The sequence below is a fragment of the Temnothorax americanus genome, unplaced genomic scaffold (genome assembly GCF_048541705.1).
Source record: "Temnothorax americanus isolate GAGA-0224 unplaced genomic scaffold, ASM4854170v1 Scaffold26, whole genome shotgun sequence".
Classification (NCBI taxonomy): Eukaryota; Metazoa; Arthropoda; class Insecta; order Hymenoptera; family Formicidae; genus Temnothorax; species Temnothorax americanus.
In genome coordinates, this window is record NW_027509401.1 from 2723156 (window position 1) to 2749924 (window position 26769).

Consider the following 26769-nt stretch of genomic DNA (forward strand, 5'->3'; position numbering starts at 1 on the left):
CAAATATGATATCGCATGTTTAATTCTGATACATACATGCCTATTTTTCTGTATTTAACTTGTTTTATTGTTTATTCGTTACATATATGACGAGATATATAGATAAGTCAAATATTTAAAAAAAAATTTTTAAATATAATATATATATATAAATTAGATTACATTTAAGAATAATGAGAAATAAGACTAAATGTATTAACAAATAAATATCTACATTATATAATAATAAATATAATATACATTCAACTCGTTCTATTATCCATTTATTAATATGTTATTTGCGTTCTTTTCAGCTCTCATAAATTTTCGCCGTACTCGAGCTCGCATTTGTACTTCGTTTTCATTTCACGCCCTTAAAACACTTGAATAGTGCCTGAGCGTCTCTCCATTTTTCATTCTCATGTACTGCTTTTACATTAATCCCCCAAAAAGAAACAGAAAGATAGGTCACAGATGCTTGAAACGGGAACAAAGTGATTCAGAGACTCCTTTCGTAATAACACCTCTATATAGGATTCCTTTACAGGGTGCCTTGTTTCATTTCTTGCGCTTTTTACATTTATAAAATAAACAGTAAAGAATCTGACAGAATGTCTTATTAAAATTTAATACTTTGACAATGGACCTCTTTGTACATCGTTTTCACATCTAGTTCAACGTACGAGCTAGTCTCTGTAATTTTTAATGCAATTGAGTATTATTTAATGTTTATGTTATTTTGACTGGCGATAATGGTAAATGATATTACTCGAATTTCCTCAATATTAGCCATTTAACAAGCCACTTAACTTCTCGTTATAAACTTTTCAGAACCGGTGAACATTATCACCCAGTATATCCGCAGGCAGAATTACAGATCTGGCACATGGACCAAATGGAGTTCTAGGTTGAAAGCAGCGACGATGAGGAAAGAGAGAGAGAGAAAAAGAGACAGAGACGGGGATGAAGAACAGGGGTGGCCGCATGCGCATCCCTCCCGGAATAGCGAGTTTCGGGCCACCCCCGCCGATTATGGATGTTTAGTATCGACGTTGTTGCTAGGGTATCGTCGCTCGCTCCCACATCCGATCGCGGGGTGTGAGATAATTGGAGCTCGGTTGCGACGAAAGTGTCCCTCCGTTCTGCGACCAGATAATGAGCGGGATCGCGAGACGGCAACCGGGGCCGATCGGCGATGCGCGATCATGTATCCGCCTCGCTACCACGCCGCGTTAGCGTCCCTCGTCGTCGTTAATCATGGTCCTGCGTGACCAGGATCTGTCAGGATCACCAGCAGCATGCCGTGCGACGACCGTTCGGGAAGGACGCGTACACGTGTCGCCGCGATAGCGACCACGACGTTGCTCCTGCTCACGCTGAATATCAAGTGCATAGGTGCGTGTGCACACTGTTCGTAGGATACCCCAGTCTCCAGTGCGGGTCCTGCGATCAAAATACGCTTTTAAAAAACGGCGGAATTGACAGAGAATATTTCTATATTTCGTTATAATGATGAAAGGATTGAAGAGAAGATATATGGAAGGTAGAATTTGTAACATTCTTCAAACGTTTATAGGGCATTATTGTGACATCAAGACAACGATTGCATCAAAACAACTGATTTTAAACGAGAAATCACATTTCTATATAAAAATCCATTATAAATATGACATTTTCTTTTGAGGAAAGATATAATCGTATCTACTTTGTCATAACTTATTTGAAATGTGATGTTATGTGTTAAAATATAAATCTTCTCAATACGTGTGGAAGAGAATACAAAGGTTTAAGAATCGGCTTTTAATTTCAAGATATATAGATTAATTTTTATAAATTTGCATTTCCAGAACACAATTTTTATCCTGATTAATTTTACTTTTATCATTTTATACGGAAGATTTGCAATTTTCTATTCGTTCAAGCTTAAGTTACTCTTGAGTAGCATTCAAGGAAAAGCACGTGCAACCCCTTGCATGATCCAACCGCTCGTGGGCGCGATGATAATAAACGATGGTTTTGTTGATGTGCCACGAGATCGAGTCGGATCGATCTCTATTTCGGCGTTCATCGCGCAAGCCGCTATAAAACTTGATCGATCTTCGGACGCTGTTGCGAGGGTGTGAGCGAGCGTGCGCGAACTGAAAGATATAGTTTCAAAATGCTCTAAATATGTTGTGCATCTGTCGCGTTTATACTTGCAGATACCGAGAATTTGGGACTGGATGGCATTTGCATATTGAAAGGCCTTCATCCTTTTCTTATCGTCACCTATAAACATCTTACTGTATCTGTGAGTATGTCGCTTTTCTTTCTTCTGGCAACGGAATTGTTAATATCAAAACAAACTTCGGTAGTAAGGAAGCGATTTTGGAAATGTAACGCAAGAAAATAAGTAAAATAAATCAATTTAAAGTTAATAAAGTCTTAATATTGCAAGGATTCTCACATCGTCTGAATTCGTATATTTAATAATGGCTATAATTAATACCGTCAATTATTAATTAACTGCAATTTCAAACAATTCAGTCGCTGAAAAAAATAATTATTAAAAAAATATATCTATATTCTTTTTTCATAACATAAAATTAAATATTTGAAATTTTATCATTACAGGCTGTAAAGTTGATAAATTTTAAAGTGAAAAATACAAAGAAAACCTGACAGAGTTAGAAAACGTAACTGAAAATTCGGGAGCTTCCTTATTACTTCTAATTCTCGGTTTTGAATATTTTAGAAAAACAAATGTTACAGGTAGATACGATCGGTGTGCCTCATAACGAACGGCTCATGGTGAGATGTCGAGAAATAGGTAAATACAAGTTCATCGGTGACTCATTGCTACACTGCCGCGACGGTGCGTGGGACGGAAAGACACCTTATTGCGAGCCTACCACGGCGATCTCCAATTACACCGGTACGTCGTAATATTTCATATAATAGCATTTAAGGCCCATACAATGCAAACATCTAGAAGACACTACGAGGACAACATATGTCTATTTAGCAGTCTGCTCCAATTATTCAGAAAGTGATTGAAAAGAATACTTGGACTTTTGATGTGTCCCAATTCTTTATATTGTATAAAATGTCGCTAACAAATCTCTTTCCAATTTTAATGTTTGTCCGAAAACAGAAGATGTACCTCCGACCATCGTCTTCGGTCTACCTGCTGGTTCGGCCGCAGTAGATCCGACTGGCGCACTCGCCGTTTACCCAGGAAGTATCCTGCACTTGGAGTGTCTCTTCGCTAGGAAGTTGGGCAATCCCGAATGGACGTGGACCTCAACTTTCCGTCGATATCTGACGGGTGAGTCACCCGGGTATTACCGCAAGTCTGAAAAGCGAGACCTTGGAACTTTTATATCATTGAAACAGACTCATAGATCAGATCTTTCCCGGCTTAATGTTTTGAAATTTCATTCGTTCTTAAATGATTTATATTTTATTTACCTGTCCTAGGATGGGCGATCGCTGCACGGGAAAGAGACTGGAAGTATCGCCTGTCGATATACTATGCCAAACCTCAGGATTCCGGAATGTACACGTGCACCACGCCGAAAGGATTCAACAACTCTATAAGAGTTCGTGTCATAGGTACGGCTACTGAGTTGCACTTTGTAGAATATTGAAGAATCTGTTGCTATTCTTAGAATTTATTGCACCAATATTGATCACGTTCAGTAGCCACGATAGTTCTTTATTTTATACTTCGGTACTTCAATTTCGCAGATGTTCAATGCCCGGTACTGGAAGTCCCGGAACCGCCGTTAATAAGTCGTGTCGAGGGTAGCCGAATGGGACATAGTGCCGTATTCGAGTGCCCAGAGGGATACAGATTGGAAGGTGCTCCCAGCATCACGTGCCAGTACAACGGTATGAAGCAATCCTTGCTTCCAGCCAGCGTAGTTAGATACAATTAAGAAAATTATGTCCTTGCAGGCAAATGGTCGACGGAGGTGCCGCATTGTGAGAAGATCAAGTGTCCAGAGATAAATATCCAGGAAAACGCGTTATTGGAATTGAACGAGCACAATAACACTTATGGCGAAAAAGCTGTCTTCACCTGCATGTGGGGATACAAGCTTTCGGGCTCGCAGAGTATGACATGCGAGAGGGACGGCAAGTGGAATGGATCTATGCCGACTTGTCAGAGTAAAACAATCATTTTGGAACAACACTATTTTTAAAGAATTCCTTGGATAATAATTCTAAAAGTGTCTTTAAAAAAATGCAAAATGTTTAACTATAATTCTTTTTAGACTTGACTTTTTTTTAATTATGAAAGTACAATATCCTTAGAAAAAAATTCTTGTAAAATCAATCTTGAAATCATAATTTTGATTAGAAAGATTATGTGAAATCATAATCTTAGAGGAAATAATTCTGTAGTTAACAAAAGATAACGTTTGCAGAGATCACTTGTCCTGTACCGGAAACGCCACGAAGCGGACGCATCGTCGAGCAACCGCGGTATTCTAAAAAGCAGTATCACAACCGAACATACAAAGTCGGCGCCTTAGTGAGATTCGCCTGTCAACCAGGTCATCAATTGATAGGAGAAGCGGCCACCATATGCACCGAGAACGGTACTTGGTCTCACGATTCGCCCGTATGTGAGTATCCTTCCTAAGTTTTATAACATTCTAACATCTCAAGTGCGATTGACAATACATTAATTAACGTGAAAAAATCGCGCCCCTTTGCTGTAAAATTTCATGAAAAACAATAACTAAAGAAATTAATGTAATACTGTTTTTTTCTACGTAATCCTTTTTGAAATCGTTAAGATCTTTAAATAACAAATTGATTATTTATTCCAGGTAAAGTAAGATGTCCTTATCCAGGTGATCCTCCTCATGGCCGAATAGCGCCTCTCAAGTTTTGGTACAAACCAGGAGATAACATACAGGTGAACAGATTTCATTAATCAGATAGTAATGGGAAGAGATTAGAACATAAATGATGATTAAATAAATTTTCCAAAATTATTGAAAGGTAATTCTAAAATTTATAAAACAGGTAACGTGTTCACCTGGCTACGTGACTCCTCTGGAACCAGTAAAAAAACCGTCGTGTCGGGAAAATGGCATTTGGAGCGCACCACCGCCACCCTGCCGATCTTATAAAGAGGTGTGAGAGTTCGGATATTCAAGAATCTCATGAACTACCACTGCTATTTTATCTTACATGACAAAGGATTCAATATTCATTATTACGGGTAGCAAATGTGCATCAGTACTAAGAGGAACGTGGAAACTCGCGTGAAGCACTATCTTAATTGTTTCAAAGGGTAGACCACGGTCGTAGACACGTTACGTAAAAGTTAATGATATTATCAGGCAATGAATAGTTGCAGTTTACGATTTACCGAATCGACAAATAATCACGAGTAGATCACAATGGAAGGAGCATTTTGCGTTAAACGTAGATCATGGAATAACTAGTATTTTGTTTATAATTCTCTTCCAGACGTACAACGATTTTAATAAAAGCAAATCCCTTTTTCGTAATAAATATTTTTTCACAATTATTTCCATTTATTTTTGATAATAAAGCGCGATGCCATTTCCTTTTGCTACCGGGTAGGTGCTAAACGAGTATTAAAATGTTAGCCTGACATAGTTACCGTTCTCGTTGCCATAATAACTGGAATGCAGCGTGCAACTAATCGGATAATGACAATTTCCTCGCTTGCGTGTGATGTGATGGTTAATATTCGATGTTGCAATCCAACGGTAACGAAACGTCGGGGAAATGGGTCGCGCGATAGCTCCCAAAGAGATACAAGTGAAGACATGGCTCATCAGGGACAAAATAAGTCGATATCGTGGAATTCTGAAGTTGCATGGTTAAGCATTGTTTAAAATTAATTAACATAATTATCTGTCCTCCATACGAATTGGGACAGACATATCCGCTCTGCTTCTAACTTAATTAGAGAGAAATAGATCAGGATTTATCTTAGGATTAATATTAATAGCCATAAGTATTTTACATTTAAAATAGATTATAGAATATTAGATTATAGACAATGTTAGAGAAACGTTTTTACAGATGAAACTATATTTATGATGATACTATTTCTATATCAATAGCTAGAATAGAACTTTTTTTAGACGCAGATAAGACAGAACATTGTGTAAGAATTCCTTTTCGATATTTCTGAGATAAAATCTCTTTTTAAAGTAGTTCAGTAAAAAATATAAACTCTAAATAGTTATACCTGATTGTCCCGATACATCCAGCACGCGACAAGAAGCTACAGCTGTCGCAAGCAACGAAATTGAAATCGACAGTATCAAGAAAAGTCGCGTCCCTAGAAGTAGATGTTAAGAAACATCGCGAAATTGTCACTGATTTCCGCGATGACGCTAAACAACATATCCTCAGATTGCTGGGCGACCACAGAAGATTTTATTTGGCGTTTAATCACCTGAAACCATCCGTAAGAATAGACCAACATTGCCTTCACATTTTTAAAAAGTGACTCAAATTCTGTAAGGATATAATTCTGGGATGCACCGTAATACGAGAATCTTGTCTCGTAGGAAATTTATGCAGCGATATATCAAGATTGCGACTTGAAACGTCGATTCCTGGACAAGCTCTACTACGAGAAAAAGAGAAAATTGAAGCGAGGTATCGAGTTACAGGTAGAGCCTGATTTTTACGCGAGCTAATATATGTTAAATATTCACTCTATGACACGATTAAAATAACAATTAGCAAAGTGCTTACATATATAAATATGACATTAAGTTAGATACCCATTAGAGTATTAATGTAGCAATATATTGTAACATTATGACGTTCCTTATGTACTCAGTATGTAATCTTATGTAAGATTCGTATACATGTTTCGCGCTAACTTTGAGCCATAAAGATTTGCTCGTTCGCCGAATGACAAGCTGGAATACAACGTTCTGTCAACTGAACTCGAGAGGCAAAGCGAATATCTACCGAACTGCGAGCAGCAACGATTGATAGCACAATTACAGCGATCCATCGCGAAACATAACGCGGCAAAAGACATATATTCTACGTATTGGTCGATGATAAATATCCTGAGAAAAGTAAATCTTTGATTATTAAATACAAGTGGCATATTCCGAAGAGTATTTGTATCTCAGAAGCATACCAATAATTCATGCGGCCGCATCATTCTCGTTCCTACGAAATCTTTGTAGGACGCGATATTTTTCGATACCCTGTTGAACATCTTAAAAGAGGACCAATCTTCCCAATGCAAAGCGATGTTGAAGGTGACAGTGATGGGTCAGCTGGCGACGGAAAATCTGGACGACATCAGAGAGAAATACAAACGAATGTCTCGAGTCGTTTTGCGTAATATGAAAATCAGAGAACAAATGTTGAGTACTGTACAATATCAGGTGAAAGATTTGTGGGCTTACGCGCAGTCATTAGTGCGCATTGAGGTGAGTAATTACAAATCAGATCAAACTGCATAGGTCCATTGGTCCCTCTTTTTGCAAAAATTGTAAAAAAAAATGATATATCTATAATAAAAAATTTTGGTAAAAGATACTTAAATTAATTAAAGTTTATATATGTATAAAGTAGATAGATACATGCTATTTATAAAGTTATTAAATAAAGTTTTAAAATATCTATTTCTCAACGATAACTTGGACGACGAAGAGATTTACACAGGTATTCTCTTACTTACAACTTACAGAGCGTTCACGTTTTTGCGATAAAAGACATCGATGTGTTCGCCAATAATAAAATATTAGAAGGTCAGTTAGCACATTTGGAAAATGTCTGTACCGAAGTAAAAGAAGTCTTACTCGTGCGTTCATATCATGACCTGCTATCAAGGTATTTTCTTTTAGTCTCCATATATATATCCTCTTCATTGTATTTATGTACAATTTTTACGTTTTTCTATAAAATGTTTCCTTCCTGCGAAATCAGGCTTGAAAATCAATCCGAGCAAAGAACAGCTTTGCTAGCGCGATTAGACACCAATCTGAAAAACCGTGACGTTTTATTGAGCAAAAAAAATCAGGCTGTACAAGTTCTCGAGAGTCTTAAGCATTCCACAAAAACTGCAGAACAGTAAATAATTATTACAACATATGTGTTAAAGTATTGAGCATAATTAATATATTAAAAAGGAAACTACTGTTAATTATTGATATTTTACTAATATAGATATACATCTTTCATCTCATAAATTACGAATAATAATTTAAAAATCTCTCAGGTATAAGATAAACGGTATACAAGACGTGTTGGAGCAAATCGAACTCGAGAAGAAACGCGAGAAGGATCATAAGGATCAGATAAAAGCTCATGGCGAGTCGCTCACGAATATCAGAGCGGCTTTACAGAGTATGAACACAATGTTGCTTTGCGTCAGACACAGCGGCAAAGGAGCGGCGAAGAAGCCAGGCAAAAACGGGAATAAGAAAGAACCGATAGTCAATGACAGAGAAGATGTGGAAGAACGCGACGTGCTAGCAGAAATTGAAGGAATGGACACCGATGGTGAAGAAAGTTATAATTATTAATTTAAATACAGATTTAAATCTTTTTTTCTCTCCTTAAAACATCAAGTCACCGATAAAACGGTTTATTAACGTGATTTACCGACTTCATAGTTTTGGTGCTGCTGTCGAAGGTCAGCAAAAAAGCAAACATTCTCTTCAATATTAGTAACTTCGAACTCGAGCAGAAGGAAGACGAAGCCAGAGATCTTTATCACACCTACGTATCAAATTATAATTCCGGTTTGATATTCGGGACCGGTGAAGAGGAACAAATTGGTAAATTATATCTTCTTTCATCTATAAATTGACAATTTTATCGACTCTCTCTTTGTACAAGTCATACGATTTACATACAGGGCTATTGGTTGAACACGAGAAGATCGACGTCACCGTTCCAACGCGGGCAGACATCAAACACCGCAGCAGACAAGCTTTCGAGACACATCTGAAACCGGAATAACTTATCGCGTCAGGTTTCGTCACAATAAAATGTAACGTTTGAAAACAACTTTCATTTATTGTACAATATGCATTACCAAGTATCAATCTAGTATTCTTCGAGATCGTTGACGCGACCGTATCCACGCCTCTTCTTTATCACCTCGAATTTCAGCCAGGAAGGTCTGTACTGCTCTTCATAATGGGCCAACGGAAATTTCTTCGGCGGCTCCGGCCCGTCGAAGGGATGAACCTTCTTCAGCTTCCTCAATAGAAACTCCTTTCTTATCTGCTTAGGATCGCGGTATTTGTCCAGATATATATTGAAGGGTTCCCTCAAAGGGAACCACTTCTGTTTCTTTATAAACGGTTCAGGGAAATTATATCGGAATATCGGTACTCTCGTTTTTAACGTATTGTAGTAAAATTCCTTGAGCGAGGGCTCCCAGTCCGATTGGAAGAACGCCAAACCGGCAGGCGTCAAGTGATCCTGATACTTCCTGTAAAAGTCCAACGTTCTCCAATTACGCTCCTCCAGATTCAGGCAGGGCTTGGCTCTTTCGTACTCCGAGAAATCTATGCGACGCTCCTGCTTATAAAGCACGAAGATATATCTGCAATACCCGATGCCGTACGGCGCTATTGGTTGTAGATAGTCCACCAGTTCCTCGCCCTCCTTCAGACGATTCCCAGGGATGTTGCCGACGAACCAGTGACAGTACTCGTTGTCCACCTTAGTCAGATTACCATCCGGCGTGCTCATTATCAGGGTCCACAGCGACCCGTCCTCCGCGTTGTACGTCACGTCGGGTACCCTAGAAGCTTCGCTCGGCTTGATCACGTTACCAGTGTAAACCCTCACCAGCTTATCGTCCGCTAGATCGTAGCTCACGTCCAGCGGGACTGTCGGCATGAAGTAGGCATCACCGTACAGGTCGTCGTAGACGCCGTAGTGCTTCGCCAGTCTGTGCACGTGAGAGATCCCGTCGGTTTGCCGCCAATCTCCCCTCACCGTCTGCAGATCCACCAACAGCTTCCTGGCGCGCGACGCTCTCTCCAGCTCGGTGTCGTTCCTCCGCGCTGTGATCTCGTCCGTCCAAGCGCTCGTTATTGAACGTCTGGTGATTTTCGGCACCGCGTAGCCGATGTTCACCTTGAAATCTATCGTCGGGTCTTTGCGATTGAGTTCCTCGAGACGCTGCTGCAGGGTACGGGCGTAGACTGGCGGTTTCCCTCGCATCCGATGGCCGTAACGAACATTCTGGCCCCTCGGAATTAGAAGATCGGTGGCGAGGTAGCGCAAGAGTTTGACAGACATGTCTCGCGAGCGAAATGTTCAATAATACACCATATTATTTATTAGCGCCGACCAAAAACCTAACCTAACCTAAGTGGTCTGCGCGGTCTCGGCGACTCCGAATATGTGAGTGGAAAGTGGAAATCGATGCAGACAGTAGTCGCAATCCGGACAAAACACGTCCGAACTGGTCCGCGCACGTTGAGCGAATTCTCGCTCGGTTTCGAATTCGAATTGGAAATTCAAATTCGACTTTAGACTTTAGACTACCGAATTGAAGTTGTGGCGACATCTATTAGCGCGACAGCGAATAAGTAGTTGGTGTAACGACAAAGATGAGTTTCGCTGGCGCGCTAATAGATGTCGCCACAGATTCAATTCGGCGGTCGAAACTTTTAAGCTTCCGCGATCGGTCGGTAGACGGCGCCAGCGTGCCCGACAGGCGGCCGAAGATGAGACCGCCCAATTACGCTTAGCGCAGCTTAGCGCGAACGGTTTGCGGTGCTCGCCGCGAATGGAAATGCTGAATGCTTGTTGTTCCGGCGATCGTGACGATGCTTGCCTGGGACGCGCCGCGCCTCGGCGTCTCGCCCGCGACGCATTGAACGTCGCCGCGCGAATCGAACGCGCGCGCCGTCCGCTCGATCCGACCGACCGATTCGTTCTCCATGTGATCCATGTCGCACGTGCGTCCCGTCCGTCGGCTCGAGATTGATCCGCACCGATAACGCGACGGGAATGGGCTGCCTGATGCGGGGTACGGCGGCGCGTGACACGTCTGGTTTTTGACAGGGGTTTTCCCCGATGCGCCCCGCGCGAACCGGCCGAGCACCGTGTACACCCTGGATTCCCGTTCGCTACTGAGTTTATCGTCGATCGTCGCGTGAGTGGTTGGGAATGGAAATTTTTTGACGCGCCGCCACCGGTCCGCTGTCTATAGCGTGTTTTGATATCTTTCAGATGCGTGCCGCAATGCCGATGGCAGCGAGAGGGACCGCGAGCAAGTGATCCATCTGTAAAAATGGTACGTCTCCCCCTCCTCTCTGGGATTCCTCGTTTTTCACGAGAGAATTTCTGACGATTGTTCTTCGATCAAAATATGCTTTATCAATTTACTTAAGTCGAAGCCAGAAGTGCTTGTTAAAATCCTCACAATTGGGTTAAAAATATGTTATGGCACGTTTGCGTCTCATGATATATATTTTTGACAGTAATTGTGTTCTTACTGTGCAATTTAAGGAATTGCATTTTAAATTCATGAAGAATTAACTCTCTTATATTTGTAAATTAAATTCAAAATAAAAGTGACGAAGAACGTTAGCTCTCAAACTGTGTACCACAGTTGCGCGACAAGAAATTTGAATGGAATGCAGCGTCGTGGTTTTTAAAGGCTTTCGCATGTTCCAACTTCCAGTATATATAAGAGACAAGTAAGCAGAGCAGAAACTGTAAATATGTCGGCTTGAATGCCTGTGCAAGATGAGATTCAATAAGCAAGAGCTATTGACTCTGGCTACGCAGCCTTCGCAGAAATTTGAGAAGGAGGGCATCCTGTACGTAAGAGAACGGCAAGAAGGCTTCTTTCGCAGGACGGAAAGTGAGTTCTCGGAATGTTTTACAAACCCGATAGATATCTCTTTAAATTACGTAGCAACCAGAATTTATCCTGGCGAATGAACCGATGCATGATCGACCCCTCGTTTTCAAAGTTTGACGATATACTTTATACGACGTGAGAATTCCTCGTTTGGCGTTTGACGTAGAGCCCTAGAAAATTGTGCCATTTACATTGGCTGTGTTCCTTTATTCACTGCCAGTGCTGAAAATCTATAGTGTATGTGGCGCAAACTATAGATTTTCAGCACCGGCAGTGAATAAAGGAACACAGGGATTGTTGAATGTGTTTACAAGTAAAGAATAAATGGCTGCATTTGGTCCAAGCTTTGTTTTAGTCAGAAAAGAGATATTATTGTTTATTATCGTCGTCCCAAGTCTTTTTATAGTCTGATTGGAGCTGTTTGATATTTTGGCTCGTATACCCTTAGCTGTTGACTTATTAACTGTTACGTTAATAGATGACGGAATATGTTGCACGAAATAGACTTTATCGGCTCCCTCAAGTTGTCCTATAGGCCCGCGATAGCAGCGGAGAGACTTAATAATTTATATCCGTTTCTCTGTTTCCTTTCGTATTACGGCATGGCTTTGCACGAAGCAGAATATTTGTTTTGTCGTGCGTCATTTGAATGACGTCATTAGAAACTTCGCGAAGGTATCAAGAGTATATAGAGGCGGAGTCTATTCGGATATTCTTTAACCATTATCCAGAGTTTATTAACTTGAGTTTAATTCAGCTACTTAAATACTTATCGGAGTAAAAAGTTAGTAAAACAATAATGTCTCGTTATTACGAGGCACAAACATTTTAATGACAGAGTAAAACTCCGTCTCGCTCCTAATTGGAAGATAATTATTGACGTTATCACAACGCAAAAAATAGAATCGGATGATTTACTTCCGTAAAAATAGGATGCTCTATTGCTTATCTCTCTACGACGGGATATTAATAAACTGATAACAAAGAGATTCGCAGAATTCCATTTCCACGCGATCTGTCAAAAATCGATACGCTCTGACATAATCGCAAACAGATAAAATTAGGTCACTCTGGTCACTCGCTGGCTCTTTCTCCCTTTCCCTTTACCTTTGCCAGGATGTCGTTGTGGCGGCTATCAGCATCTCGTGAAATTTTCAGGTACAGGTAAAAAACCCGAGAACAAAAATCAGAAAGGAAGGTCGCATAAGAGTCTACGAGATCTCAATTGCGTTACCGCCGGCGCGAGCAAAGGTATACACTTGCCCGAGTGCATTTTGCTATAATATGATACATACTTATGAAACCATCTCACGCTCTCACGTCACTATTTTTAACACGCGATTAACACGCTCTTTGACGGCGCCCGGCTAATCTTGATTAACGTGTGTGAACATTTCCGACACTTACATAAAGACACCTGCAAGAGTGATTCAACGCACGCTTTAATGAAACTAATTTCCCGTTTAATCGGTTGAGTATTGAAATAAATATTGAAAGAATCGAATAATCTGACGAATGAACGGAATATCGAACTCGAAAATTTAACATCTGTGTTCTGTATTTAATATGCTGAATCTAATTTTTCCATTGAAATTACTAATTTTGATTTTCTTGCTACTTAACGTGTAATGTTTGCATGCGATATTTTTATTACTGAACTCTTGATTCTCGGTTCATCAGAATAAAAGCGGGAACTATTCAGTATTAACAAATTCTCACAGCTTGATATTTTGTAATCTGTCTTACTTGATTATTTAAATTGTTATCAGGGATTAATGTATATATTGTATGATTGCTTTTTTGATAAAAAATTAACGAAGTTTGCTTAGTAAATTACAAAGAACGCTTTTGGTGAACCGAGAGTTACTTGCATGCGGAACAGAATGCTTCGCATGTTGTGTATGTGTGTGTTTTTCGATAGAAACTCTATAAAAATAAAAAATTGTAGCGACAATGATTTAATATGCATATGTTCATGTCATGAAAAAGGCATCACTTAAATTCGACGGGAGAACGAGTAGAAAACATCTTTCAAAATACACGTATTTACATGCATTTTGCATTTATATGTTTACAGCATATTATCTTGCTTTGAGTGCTTGTCTTGTAAATTCCCGTTCGAGATCGCATCGATCGCATTGACGAAGGGGATGAGAAGGGGAGAGATCAAGGACGCAGCGATATAATGACGGAATGATATAAGGGTAATCGGTCTCACGAGAAAACTCGTTACCCTCGAAAGGGCACATCTCTATAAAATCGGATGCGCCACATATGCATAAAAATATAATATACAAACTTCAAGAAAGAAAAATTATCTGGTAGGGAAGAATATATTATCTTGGCGTTAATTAATAGTCACAGGCGCAGTAGATTTAAGTCTGATTGCTGTAACAGATTTTTAATTGGATCTCCGTTCCTCGTACTATTATTATTAATGACCGTTTCATTGCGACTGATGTGCTCTTTCGAAAAATCTGATTATCATTGCTAATCGGTAGTCCGCAAAGAACCGAATAACATACGAGGTGTCGTTCTCCTCTTCCTCTTCCTCGTCTCTTCTTCTTTGTCGCTTGTTATCATGCAGAAATTCCCCTCCTTGACGAAAATCTTCCAGCGTACGAATGATTGCGCTTAAGCCGCTGCTGCTCTGCTTCTCTTGTGCAGTAAGTCTCGAACGATGGTGCAGACTGCGAGGCAACCTTCTGTTCTATTTCAAATCGCGGGAGCAGTGGTCGGAGCCGCTGGGAGTGATCATACTGGAGCAGTGCACGGTCCGCGTGGAACCGTCCAACACCCAGGTTCCTTACGGATTCAGCATAGGCAAGTATTTTATCATCCGTGCAGCTTCTGCATTTCCCTCTTTCTCGTCCATCCTCTTCCTTGGTGCATCGCTGCTCACGTAGCGTGCGAGGCGACGTCAAAAAGCATAGAGGGAAAAATGTTGCAGTTTTCGACGGAGGCTTGTTTCAACAGTTAGGCGCGAACACGGCCGAGGAACGGGACAGTTGGTTGCAGGCGCTGCAGCTGGCCAGCTACGAGTGCATGCGGAGCCAGTTGCTGTCGTTGCGACAGCGCATCGAAGCCTTCAGCGGGCACAAGCACGACACCGACATACAGATGTTGCGGCTGCAGCGCGGGACCTTTACAGGTGCGAACACTTTAACAGTCTCAAAGTTAGAAGTGTTTCTTTGTCTGAGACGCACGATTTTTTTCACACGTTCTTTAGCATGTTAATTATTGTAACCTTCTTTTAAATTTTAGACTAATTTGACAAAAATTAAATTCAAGATGTACTGACGAATTTAATATTGAATTTTTGAAGCTAATTAATGCAGGATTATAGAAATATTTGTTGCTGAATTTTTATTAATAAAATGTCAATCCGATTTTCAACTTTGCTATTTGTTCGAAGCTTTATTGGTAATTCATAGTAAAATTGTATTTTGTGTGTGAATTGCTATTCACACTTCATGGTGCATGAAGCATAGTTGGTAAAATTTGGCTGATTTCATGCTGAATTCGTTTTCTCAGATCCGGCGGAAGTACCAATGTGCGAGATATCGTTAGCCTGCGACAATCTGTTGTGCGATGGACATGGCCGGCCACCCACTCCCGTTTTAGAGATAGATGTACAGTCGAAATCTTCCAAAACTTGGATTAAGTACGCACGAACGGAAGTCGTAGAGGTAACTACGAGAAAAATTCTCGAAAAAAAGTCTTACTAAGTTAGCTAAAGTCAGTCTGTAAGAGTTTTTTCGTGACTTGTTTCAGCGAAGTAGTAATCCAAATTTCTTAACTACGGTAAGCTTTCGAGCTAGCGACGGGTTAACCACTGAAACAAAAATCAGGATAACCGCATACGATGTCAGGGAAAGAGTCAGCCAGACCGCAACTCCGATAGGAAGCGCGATCGTGACTTTCAGTACAGTGCAAGACACTCCTAGGTAATTTTAATTTAAATGTGTCGCTATTAAATGAAGTCGAAAACTCTGCAAAGAAATACAAAACTCAGATTTAAAATTTAATTATACATGGTTTTTATATTAAAATTTTCTATATTCAAGAAAATTTAACTTTTTAGTTAAATATGGAGCTATTTATTAAAATTATTTAATTATATTCTAATTGTTTTCATTTTTCTTTGATTTTTTTTTAGATTAAGGATACCATTAAAATCAGCGAAAACAACGACGGTCGGATTTTTAACGATTAACGTGTGGAATCTCGAAGCCGAGGATAAAGGGAATAGCACAGAGAGTACACCATCGCGAAATGCAGTATACAGCAACAACAATCAACAACAAGTAATATGTTAATTCAATTAGCGTTTTTCATTGATGACAGATTTGTCGTCACCACTATTATACAGAAAGAGAAAGACATTTAATTCTTATTGATATATTTTTTCTAGTTACCTTCTCACAGACGCTCGCAGTCATTACCTCCGAGATTAGGGACAAAAATTAAGTTCCCGCATCAAGGCCAGTTGAAACTTCTCTTTGCAAATCCATTTGTGCAGACTTACAGGTAAGTTTCTACAAGTTTCTACACCAACGAATCGACTTTATTGGTGCATTTTATAGTCATCATCTAATTTGTTTATCGTAGGTTCCATTCCGGACTAGGGGGTGATATTTGCGTACACGAGATTATGGCGGAGAGCAAACTCTGTTTCCAATTTCCGCAACATTTACTGTGAGCATATTTTATTTTATATTATGTTAATGGCGGTTAAAGCGCGAAGGGAAATAATGCAGCGGCAAATTGCAGGGGTATTTGGATACAGGAAGAAAAGGAATTGTTGCAAGAGGTAGCTGGAATGGGAGAATTGAGGGAGCCTTGGCATACGAAGCAAATCGAATTGCTTGATCGTCATCTTCACTTGTTACATTTGTATTCCCAAGCCAAAGAAAACTTAGCCGCCTACAAAGGTGAAGATGTCGATATTCATGTTTATTTCGTAATAAATAACTTAATGTATTTATGAAAGAAAGTAAACCCGTCTTTATAAAATTCTAATATTTGAACGTTTGATGATTTGCATTTCAGGGAGTTATTTCAAGCAGTCGTCGCGAAAGAACGACCGTACTCTCGAATTTGCGCCTTTAAATTTACATCTTCAACGAATGTGGGTTCACAACGACACGTTGAACAAATGCGGATTTTATGATTTTATTAGCGTAGGAGCATTTACCGCCCATTCTCATAAAAGCAAAAACGGCGGACTCATAAGGTACAGTTTCTTATCCAAGTGATCGTCAAAATATATAAAATACAATTATAGTTTTTAATAATATTGTTCATTCGTTTGCAGATTAGTACAGGCACTGAAGGAGTCGCCTATGCGAAGCAATCAACTGTATCAGGGAACATCCAAAATTACGATGGCGCATGACGCGATCCAAGCGATCAAACAATTACGCCGGGACGTTGTAGAGGCAATGAGATCCTTGATGAAACTTGCCAAGGAGAAGCAAACAAGCGGCATGCTGCCGATATGCGAGGATATGATCACGAAGACCAGAATCTTACTTAGTCTGTGGGATCCCGGCTTGGTAGAGGAGGCTTTAACGTTTTTAGAAGAGTACAAAGTCGCGAAGGTCCAGGACAACTCGACCATGACCTCGTCTTCGGACGACACTTTGACACTGGATTTTAAGATTAATCAGTCCTTGTCGCCGTTCAAACGGATCACGCAACAGCTGAACTTTGACTTGAGGAGCCCTGATTTCGACGACTTTGTCACGCCCGACACTCCCGAGTGCGTGCAGGACATCTGGACGAGAAACGGCATCAGAAATGGCGAGTACGCTTCCATAGCGTATTCGAAAAACGAGGCGCCCAACATTAACACCGGCGAGAGCGACGTTGCGGAAGAGAATTTCGTAATATTTCCAGACGTGGAGGACGATCCTAAGCAGACAGAAGCGGAAATCGATGAGAATGTTCAGCGAATTCACGACAACGAGAAAAAACAAGGCTATGATGACGAGAAGGAAGATTTGAAGAATGATACTGATCCGTGCAAGCGTTTCTTGGATACTCAGAAGATGTGCAATTCGCCATCCGCAAACTATTACAAACCTACGGACGAGCCGGAGCCGTGGGATCTCACTCAGTTGAATATTGAGGCGAGCGTCATGTGCCTCGTATCAAAGGTGAAATTTCTCTGCGGTAGATGCAGCAGTCCGGCCGTACGATTGCGTAACAAAAATAGCCTGAGCAGATCGCAGAGTTTGAAGGGTTGCTTGCCGAGTAATCGGCATAACGTTGAAGTCGTTACAATTCAGCCGAAAAACGGTATCAAATGCGAGGAGTCAAACAAATTGCTGGAGGAGTCGAACGAGCGGCAGCAGTCTAGCCCGGGATTAGAAAAACCGGCGTTCTCCAAGGCAAAGGAAGGTAAGGAAGCCGCTTTATTAGAATGTGATTTTTTAATGCAAAAACGTAGTAAAAACCCGCAACATAATGCATTGTTAGGGATAACCGATACTTATCGTAACTCGTCTTCCAATGAAGTGTGCCAAGCAGTCGATTCGATGACGCGCGTGATCAAAAATAATTCGGGACAGAGAAACAAGTTTACCGAAGGCCTAGACTTCGCGTCGATCGTCGATTGGACGAGCGAGCTCAGGCCGAGCATGAAGAAGCTGCGGCAGGCCATGGACGGTCTGCTGAAAACTGCCAGACTGACCCACTCTGTATTTCGTGTACAGGAAGACTCGAAAATGGCGCAGCGCGTGTGCAACGTTCGGTATAGACGAGACGTTTGCTTCAGTCAAGCGGTGAGCGTCTCATATTACTCAACTTGGTAAAAAAGATATGTGAGAGCATCTACTAAATAACTCCGTAAAATTTCAGCTAACTGCCTTAGTAACTGGCATAATGGCGAAACTGTGGTGCCAACGGCCCGATCCAATGTTTCTTCTAATTCTCACAACTCTGGGACCATTGGTTTCCTTCGAAGGCCTTCTTAGCTATTACGGAGACGAGATAGACATGTGGGGCGACATGGCTGTAGCGGTCGAAGACACGCATACAGTTACATTCACTCTGTCCAGATGTGGCATTCAACACAGGTAGGCGGAAGCTTTATTTGTCACGTTTCTTGATTGAATTACGTTAAAAAGAAGTTTTCATCTAAATGCGAATGCTATTCTTGCAGAGTTGATAGAAAGTCCAGCGCGTTCCAGCTTCCTACGCCGCGCGTAGTAGGATCGCGGAGTGCGTTGACGGTGATACTCCCGGTTCCGGACACGATTTACTCTCTCTTGCCATTAGTGCCCTCCTCGAGACAAACATTATCGTTCAACGTGACCCCGGTGTTCTTCAACGTCGGTATTAACGAGATGGCTTCCTTAGCCGAGAGTCTCGGCACCACGAAGCCACAGGAGAAAAGTAACATGGACAACTTCGACAGATTGAATGAATATTATTTGAGATTTAAGAAGCTTAATCTACCGACGGAACCTGCATCTACACGTTGTAAGTATAAAACTAAAAGAACAAAAAGCTAAGAAATATTGGTTAAAAAATTTAGAATCTAATTTGTAAAACATTTAACCTATCCGATATTTTCTTTCAATGCCTTTTAGACTTTTGTGTCGTTTAGATACTTTTCTTCTCGATAGATTTTAAAATTGATACATCTTTTTATTACAGTTGCCGCTAGGTCGATTCTGGGCCACACATTGTCGGATATGATGACCAATTTGAAGACCTGTGTGCAAGAAAAGGTCAACAAGAATGTAGAAATCTTGCAATTGTCCTCGCAAATATGCCGAAGAATGCGCGGTTTGAGATTCACCAGCTGCAAAAGCGCGAAAGATCGGACCAGTATGTCGATCACTCTTGAACAAGTCAATATATTATCGTCGGAATATCACCTGGCTGAACACGAGTACATGAGGGCTCTCGACTGTATGCGAAGGTGAGTGCAAAAGATAAATAGAAAAATATTTGAGCCGGGCTGATTGATCGATAGCAATAATCATATTTTTAAGAACAGTTTCCACTCTCACAGGGTGCCAAATAATTTTTTGTACCGCGAATATTTCTGAAAATGACATTTTTCTTTAAAAAAATTAGATATTTTAAATTTCTTTTTTTATGTTATTGAGACCATCTCGTAAATTATTAATTATATCTGATATGATATCTGATATTATATAATCTGATGTGAACGCATTGCTCCCTTCTGTTCTAGCGAGGGCTGTCGCCGGGAAAACACGTGGAAGAACATCGGCGTGCGCAAGTACGCGTTCAACAGCTTGCAGATTTTGACGCTGCCCAGACTCTACCGACCGCCGACCGGCACGTACGGATCTGCCCAGACTTAAGGAGGAATCCAATTAGCGTTACGTACGCACATTGCACGAAATTAAGTTTGACTTTCTGGCTGTGTAATCGCGGATTAATTTCCGTAGTATGTGCTAAGTATGTAGTACTTGTTACAGAGTAGCAGATACTGAACGCCGAGATGCGTTGAAGTGACGTAATTCTTTAGAGAATTTATCGGGGACACGCGACTAGCACGTGTTGGGCATACGAAATGCCTGAACAGAGGGACGTAGCAATATAACAATAAGAAAGAGCTTCTACGTTTGCTTTTTAATTTTTTTCTTGTTGAGATTTTTTTTGTTTTGCGCTCTGAGATTTCAACTAATTGTTAGTTGTGTGGAGGAATTCCATGTTTGGTTTTCGCATATAAAAGTTGTAGCTACGCTCCCCTCCTCCCTCCGGAGAGCAGCATTTAATTACTTAAGTGCATTATTGCCTAGATTTGCGACGTAGAACAGACGCGAATTAACGCGAGCTCGGTTAACGCGCAATAGTAAGCGGTAAATTATTTATGTAACATATATGTAATGGGGCTGGCCGGAATTGCAGGGTGAATCGGATTATGATGAAAACTCCCTCGCCGATTCGTTTCGACTCACTTCCGTATCTTTTGGAAATTCTTTCAGTATCTGTTGTTTTCTGTTCCTATCTATATGCTGTTTCTACGGTGCAGGTTTTTAACTTTGATCTAATTCACCCTTCATTCTAACCCGCGATTGTTGGCGAGTTTTTGCAATATCATGCTTCGGATACCGTAAACGCTAAACTCGCAAGTTTGATATATTTTGTAAAGGCTGCAAATAAATTATGAGTTATCAATTATTTCCGTTGCAGTATTGCTCGTGATTTTAGCGTTTATCGTATTCAAAACGCGGTATTGCAAAAGCTCTCTGTTATACCTAATCGAATCTATCATGTTCGTTGAATCGATTATTCGCCTTTACAGGAATAATTAGCTCGGTGCCATTTTCTGCCATATTATTACTCATGAAATATCCGATAATGTTTAGCATCGTTAGCATCGATTTCGAGGGAATATCGTGAAGATTGTATAAACGTTATTCAGGAATGAATGACATTGTATTTAACGGGAGAATGTTATTTTCACACGCGTCTGTGCGTGCGGGAATTCAACGTGTTACATCCAACATTTTGTCATACAAAAGAATCCAGACACAGACACGTAGCCGTACTTCCATCACCCCAATTCAATAATCGAGAGACTAACGCGTTACCATATCCGTAAATATAAACGGTAGACTCCAACAGGTTGGACATTGTTTTCAATAAATTATTAATTTTACCCGAACGCCGAAGTGGCTTTTGCTTTTCTCGTTTTCTCCAATTAGGCGAAACAACAAAAATCCATATCCTTCATTTAAAATATTTATATATGATACATTCCTGCGATTCGCGCTTAAATTTATTCTGCAAATCGCGACCAAGAAAGAGAGAGACATTCAATCTTTCAAATAGATCTTAATTTAATAGAATCTTGACTGGAGAGATACTTACTAAAATGCTAACTATAGATAAAGTTGAAAAATTTTACAGAAAGATGTATAGTTTGACTCAAATCAAATTTTGCCGGAGAACAAAAAATCTCTTGCCCCGTTCGCCAGATTATTACCCAGCACCCTGTACTCGCGCATTTATCATATCGCGATCTCATACGACGTATCCATTACGATCTCATACTCATCTCGGAATATGAGTGGGCAGAGACGGCTCGCATAGCAGTGGCGTGTGGGGATAGGGACGGCCGCGCGCGAGACAATATATACCTGACGAGGGCCTGGTGTTGCCGAACACCTGCTCCACACCGGGTCCGAGCGGACCTTTGTCCAAGGGATATAAAACTCGTACACCGTTTCGGCCGCGCCGCAGTAGACTTTCGAGAGGTGATCAAGCACACTGCGACAATCCCCGCTCCGCACGTGACTTCGCGACTCGACTGAACGATCTCGCCCATCGAGATCAATCGGATATCAATCGCGTACAAATCACGGTAAATCTCATCGATCGCTGAATAAGGTGAAGAATTCTTATTAAGAAAGTTCAAAGTTAAGACCTCGACGAGAATTTCTGAAAATTCGAAGATGCAAGGCTTCAGAAAACATTAAAATCTGGAAATAAAGAAGATTTGTTAATTACCGAGCCTGAGGATCTGTGCGAATGGTAAAATAATACACAGGATACAATAATACACTCGAGGATTTATAAAATAAAAAATATATATCTCTCTGAAGGAGAATATATGAATTGTGAAGTATAAAAGTCTGAAGATCTTAACTGAAGATACCCAAGAGATCAGCGGAGAGATGACGAATCTACGGTTGCTGTTAACAGCGATTATCGCCACGAGTACGTTGATTGCCGGCACGCGCGCGGATGAAGATCTCAATAGCACGATCAAGCTATTACAGGAGCAAGTGAGCGCGCTGTTGGACCATCGACAGGAGGATTACAATGCCTTGGAGGAGAGTCTGAAACAAGCAATGGAAAAGAATACGGAACTCATCGTCCTTAGGAATGAAGTGAAGCAACTGAGGTAAGACGCGATTTACTGTATCGTCTTTTTTTTGCATGTAGTGTATTGTAATACAATACACATATACTAGAACTCACCAAGTGCATAATTACATTATTGGCTGGTGCAAGAAGCCTTAGAAGTTAATTTAAGTCTAAGGTTTCTGTCAGGCCAATTTTGTATAAAGATCAGGATCATAGTTTCTTACGTATTTTTTAAAAATTATCAGAATTTAATAGTAAGATCTGAATTTTTAGGTGAGCAGTAATTTTTTATTGCAATATGATTTAATATACGTGTAAAGTTATTTTGAAAATAAGAGATGAAAATATAGATTTACCCTAATTTTTTCCTTATTTTTAAAGTATACGATGGTCTTAGCTGTTCCTCTATTGCTTTTATCGTACGCGAAGAGAAGTTTTTGGTCGCTTTAATGATGAGGTACCATAAAAACATATTATAATCGTATCCCCTCGCACGTGCAGGAAGGAAGTGAACGAACTTCGCGGCGGAAGCGGCAACGAGGCGAAGAACGAGAGATTGAGGGTGCGATGGCTAGGCAGTGCCGTGACGGAGCTACAAAGCGAGGTCGCCGAGGTGCTCAGGACGCGGAACGCCAGCGAGGAGCTTGCCGAGCGCTCGAGGATGAGGAGCGAACTGGCCCTGCTGAAGGGCGACGTAGCCGAGGTCGGCAGGAGCATACGCGATCTCGGTGGGAGGATCACCAAGATCGAGGCCACCTTCGGTACCATCAGGCTCGACATCGCCGCGACCAAGGAACGCGCCAGCCTCCTGTCCCGCTCCTGCGCGGATGTTAGTAGTCAGGTGAGTTGTCTTTTTCTCGCAGATGTTAAAGAGTAAGTCTGGCTGACATCAGAAAAAAAAACAGCAGAAGATGATAGGCAGATGGTACTAATTTGCAACGCAGTTGAACCAAACCAGGCGTAAGAATGAGAGAAGGGAAATTTACTTATTGCTCAAAGAATATATTTCATTCCGAAGCAACGGATTAATCTTTCATTTTGTGATTATTTTTCGTAAGAATAGAATTTATATCCGAGTTTAAATTTGTTAGTTTCTGAAGTATTTTACTTCAACTGATACGTATTATAATTTGATGCTCAATCGCCAGATGTTTAAGATAATTAAGCGTTGCTCAAGTCAGATTATCTCCTCTTTTACATGAATGTATATAAAATCTAGAAGAGAATAATATGTCCTACGTATACAGATATGTATATTACGTATGTTCTTCAATACCGTCGTCGATGACTTTCTCCGACAACGGGATTCCTAGATGCGCGCGTGCCGCTCAATGACCACGGCCGATTTTTTCGCTCACAATGGCTCGAGATCGATTTCGTGGTATGCGTATACACGCCGAAGGGCCCGGCATGCGGTCGCTCGCGCGCGGACAACGGGCGTCCGTGTAGATAACGGCTGCCGCTACCATTTAGTATTTATGGCAGGAAGAAGAAAGGGGGATGTATGGTCGGTGCACCTGCGCCTTGCACGGGGCGGCCAGCTGCTTGGTTCCTGTTTCTCGTTTTGCCGCTTGGCAGCTGCTTCTCAACCTCCTCCTCCTCCTCCTCTTCCCTTCCTCCCGCCTCGCCCGCGCAACGGGCCTCTCCTTTGGGTCGCACGCATATGCCCCTCAGGCCCACCAGCCTACCCTCCCTCCTCTTAAATACTTGCCGCCCTTTGCGCTTCTACCTTCAACTCTCAATCGTCATAAGAATTCAAATATTAATAAAATATAAGAATAAGATTTGCAAAGAATGAGAGAGTTAAGCACTAAATATAATATAAATTAAAATTTATCTCGTGCAATATTTTTACGCCAAGTTACTTTTTAATGGTATACAATGTTTTTTGGATTTTTAAAAATATTTTGCAGAGAAAAAGAACGATAATGGAACATCGTGTTCGCTAAATCAGTTATTTAAAAAATATAAATAATGATATAACATATGAAATCATGTCACATATTAAAATGGTATAAGATAATATTAAATTGATAATTTTGAATTCTTCCCTAATGCACGAGAGAAATTCTATGATCATGCATCTGCGCGTGTTTATAAATTCGTTTTCGATACAAGTTTCGCTCGGTGATCCTTACCGTTTGTGGTATTTGACACACGCTGGCGACCGCAGCCACACGAGTCGACAGCTGTGGCCCTACTCTCACGCATTCCACAAACGCGAGAGTGTATTACACACGTGCAGTCACGCATACCACGTAATCAAGGACCGCCTGTAAAGAGTCGACGGATTAAAGAGAATCGGTAGAAAATTTTCTGGAATGAAAAGATTCACGTGATCGGAGACTTAATACTTTCAATAATTGCTTTTGAAGTTACTTGTTTACTTTAAAACATTCCGACCACCGTGTCTTGTTTTTAAAGATAGCAATGACGAGCCAACATTCGTCCGCTAAACAAAATGCAAAACTTACCCTTGTCATTTGTTGCAGTTAAGCACGGTGCAGATCGAGCTGAAGTCCCTGAAATGCGAGTCCACGGTTCCCGATCAGCGGCAGGATCCGCAGAAGCTGGAACATCGCAATAAGGCTGACATCTTTCGCAACGAGGTGAGCGGGTCGCACGAGATTGCGTCAATCCGAAGACACAGCTATTCCCGCGCCTTGGCTCATCGCGCTCGCCTCGAGGAACGTCTACGTAACGTCGAACGGAAAATCTCCGTGGTAGCGCGGAAGCGAGCGATGGTGGAGAAACGAGTGGTATACGAGGATCGTGAGCAACTTGAGGGACGGATGAGGAGTCTCGAACTGGCGCAAGCAGAGCTCTCGAGAAGGGTATCCAATGCCACCCGGGATCTGGTGTCGATGAACGAGCTGGATGAGTCCGTGGTGCGACTGTACGACTCGGTTCGTCTGCTCGAGGAAGCCGTTTACATAAATCGTTCCGAGGTAAAGCGAGAGCTTGCGAAGCTGGAGATAAACGCGGCGCGAAAGGCGGCCGAGCTGTCGCTGACCAGGGAAGAGCTTGGCAATCTTCGACGGGCGGTTCAGGCGTTGAGCGTGAGCGCGTCGCAGCTGCAGGAGAGGAGCGACGTACAGCGAAAGAGTCTGGACACCTTGAACGAGACCCTCAGTCGACTGGACCTTTCCCGGAATCTGGTCAAGGCGGTGAACGTCACACACGAACTAGAGCAGGTGGAAGATCAGTACCGTCTCATGGTAGATTCCCTTCCGGGAAATTGCGAGGAGCGTGACGGTTTAACTTTGCTGGCACCTGGTCCCGGAGCACCGTTGCTGGCCTCCTGCCGCGCCGGCTGGATCGTCGTGGCTCGCAGAATTGACGGCGCTGTCGACTTCGATCGCACCTGGAACGAGTATTCGATCGGCTTCGGTTCGCCGGTCAGCGAGTTGTGGATCGGCAACGAGGCGTTGCATCGACTCACTCGCGATAACTGCAGCAGGCTGCGGGTCGACTTGACCGATACCTACGGCGTGCACTGGCGCGCCGAGTACGAGCACTTCACGATTGACTCCGAGGAAACTGGTTATCGACTCCACGTATCCGGTTATTCGGGCAACGCGACTGACGCACTGTCCTATCAGGACGGCATGGCATTTAGCGCCAAGGACCGCGACATGGACATCAGCACCACCGATTGCGCAGCCAACTATCGGGGCGGTTGGTGGTTCAGTCATTGCCAACACGCCAATCTCAACGGTAGATATACCTTGGGTTTGACATGGTTCCAGTCGACGACCAACGAGTGGATGGCAGTTGCATCTTCCGAGATGTTGGTGCAACGGAAGCAAAACTGTTGATAATCTTGAAGTTATTCACGTCGAGTTGATAGAATGACGCTAATTGATGAACTGCAAGAAAATGAAAGTTCTGTGTAATTTGATTCGTGCATCACGTACGTAATCAGTCTACAAGAACACTTGATTGTAATGCCAAAGAGTTAAGTGTAATTTAAAGACTTTAATGTAAATACATTGTATAGTTATGCACAAATGGAGTAATGCTATAAACGTGCAAAGAATAAATATTACTTATTGTATCTGTATAGTAATAAAAAGTCATTAAAAGTC

General features: G+C 41.5%; 5 protein-coding genes and 1 long non-coding RNA gene across 14 annotated transcripts; 4 read left to right on the top strand and 2 right to left on the bottom strand.

Moving 5' to 3' along the window:
- Window positions 1–1045: 1045 nt before the first annotated feature.
- Window positions 1046–5509, top strand: Hig (locomotion-related protein hikaru genki). Of its 3 annotated transcripts, none has more exons than XM_077409403.1 (10): window positions 1046–1374; window positions 2181–2269; window positions 2731–2893; window positions 3113–3286; window positions 3439–3573; window positions 3709–3852; window positions 3919–4131; window positions 4392–4592; window positions 4800–4888; window positions 4999–5509. In XM_077409403.1, exons 1-10 carry the CDS (start codon window positions 1278–1280, stop codon window positions 5113–5115), a joined length of 1422 nt encoding a protein of 473 aa, XP_077265529.1. In that variant the 5' UTR covers window positions 1046–1277; the 3' UTR covers window positions 5116–5509. The 3 variants fall into 3 exon arrangements, with proteins under 3 accessions (XP_077265529.1, XP_077265530.1, XP_077265532.1); XM_077409404.1 differs by having other exon boundaries at window positions 3919–4098; XM_077409406.1 differs by lacking the exon at window positions 1046–1374 and adding an exon at window positions 1452–1522.
- Window positions 5510–5733: 224 nt separating this feature from the next.
- LOC143899261 (uncharacterized) lies at window positions 5734–8513 on the top strand. Its single transcript, XM_077409415.1, has 8 exons — window positions 5734–5827; window positions 6225–6424; window positions 6528–6632; window positions 6888–7052; window positions 7167–7415; window positions 7676–7818; window positions 7915–8058; window positions 8207–8513. Exons 1-8 carry the CDS (start codon window positions 5734–5736, stop codon window positions 8511–8513), a joined length of 1407 nt encoding a protein of 468 aa, XP_077265541.1.
- Mrpl38 (mitochondrial ribosomal protein L38) lies at window positions 7795–10732 on the bottom strand. 3 transcript variants are annotated; one of them, XR_013257441.1, is made up of 3 exons: window positions 9029–10732; window positions 8847–8937; window positions 7795–7969 (listed from the first exon to the last, which is right to left on the bottom strand). XR_013257441.1 is itself a non-coding variant. In XM_077409407.1 (2 exons), the coding sequence occupies exon 1, from the start codon at window positions 10246–10248 to the stop codon at window positions 9040–9042; it is 1209 nt and encodes a 402-aa protein (XP_077265533.1). In that variant the 5' UTR covers window positions 10249–10732; the 3' UTR covers window positions 8791–8937; window positions 9029–9039. The 3 variants fall into 3 exon arrangements, 1 of the variants encoding a protein (XP_077265533.1); XR_013257442.1 differs by lacking the exon at window positions 7795–7969 and adding an exon at window positions 8489–8789; XM_077409407.1 differs by lacking the exon at window positions 7795–7969 and having other exon boundaries at window positions 8791–8937.
- A 35-nt stretch (window positions 10733–10767) lies between these two features.
- Window positions 10768–21476, top strand: LOC143899250 (inositol polyphosphate-4-phosphatase type I A). Of its 5 annotated transcripts, none has more exons than XM_077409387.1 (19): window positions 10768–11110; window positions 11188–11251; window positions 11642–11824; window positions 12983–13075; window positions 14492–14647; window positions 14775–14975; window positions 15359–15513; window positions 15599–15771; window positions 15984–16131; window positions 16239–16354; window positions 16436–16522; window positions 16598–16758; window positions 16877–17060; window positions 17142–18229; window positions 18308–18612; window positions 18689–18906; window positions 18993–19312; window positions 19490–19757; window positions 20034–21476. In XM_077409387.1, exons 3-19 carry the CDS (start codon window positions 11707–11709, stop codon window positions 20164–20166), a joined length of 3924 nt encoding a protein of 1307 aa, XP_077265513.1. In that variant the 5' UTR covers window positions 10768–11110; window positions 11188–11251; window positions 11642–11706; the 3' UTR covers window positions 20167–21476. The 5 variants fall into 5 exon arrangements, with proteins under 5 accessions (XP_077265513.1, XP_077265515.1, XP_077265514.1 ...); XM_077409388.1 differs by having other exon boundaries at window positions 10769–11110; window positions 18347–18612; XM_077409389.1 differs by lacking the exon at window positions 12983–13075.
- A 680-nt stretch (window positions 21477–22156) lies between these two features.
- LOC143899263 (uncharacterized) lies at window positions 22157–25296 on the bottom strand. The gene is made up of 4 exons (XR_013257443.1): window positions 25156–25296; window positions 24820–24954; window positions 22470–24418; window positions 22157–22293 (listed from the first exon to the last, which is right to left on the bottom strand). It is a non-coding gene; the product is annotated as an uncharacterized LOC143899263 (long non-coding RNA).
- Window positions 22489–26738, top strand: LOC143899252 (protein scabrous). Its single transcript, XM_077409392.1, has 3 exons — window positions 22489–22718; window positions 23183–23522; window positions 25174–26738. The coding sequence occupies exons 1-3, from the start codon at window positions 22489–22491 to the stop codon at window positions 26497–26499; spliced, it is 1896 nt and encodes a 631-aa protein (XP_077265518.1). The 3' UTR covers window positions 26500–26738.
- The last annotated feature ends 31 nt before the right edge of the window (window positions 26739–26769 follow it).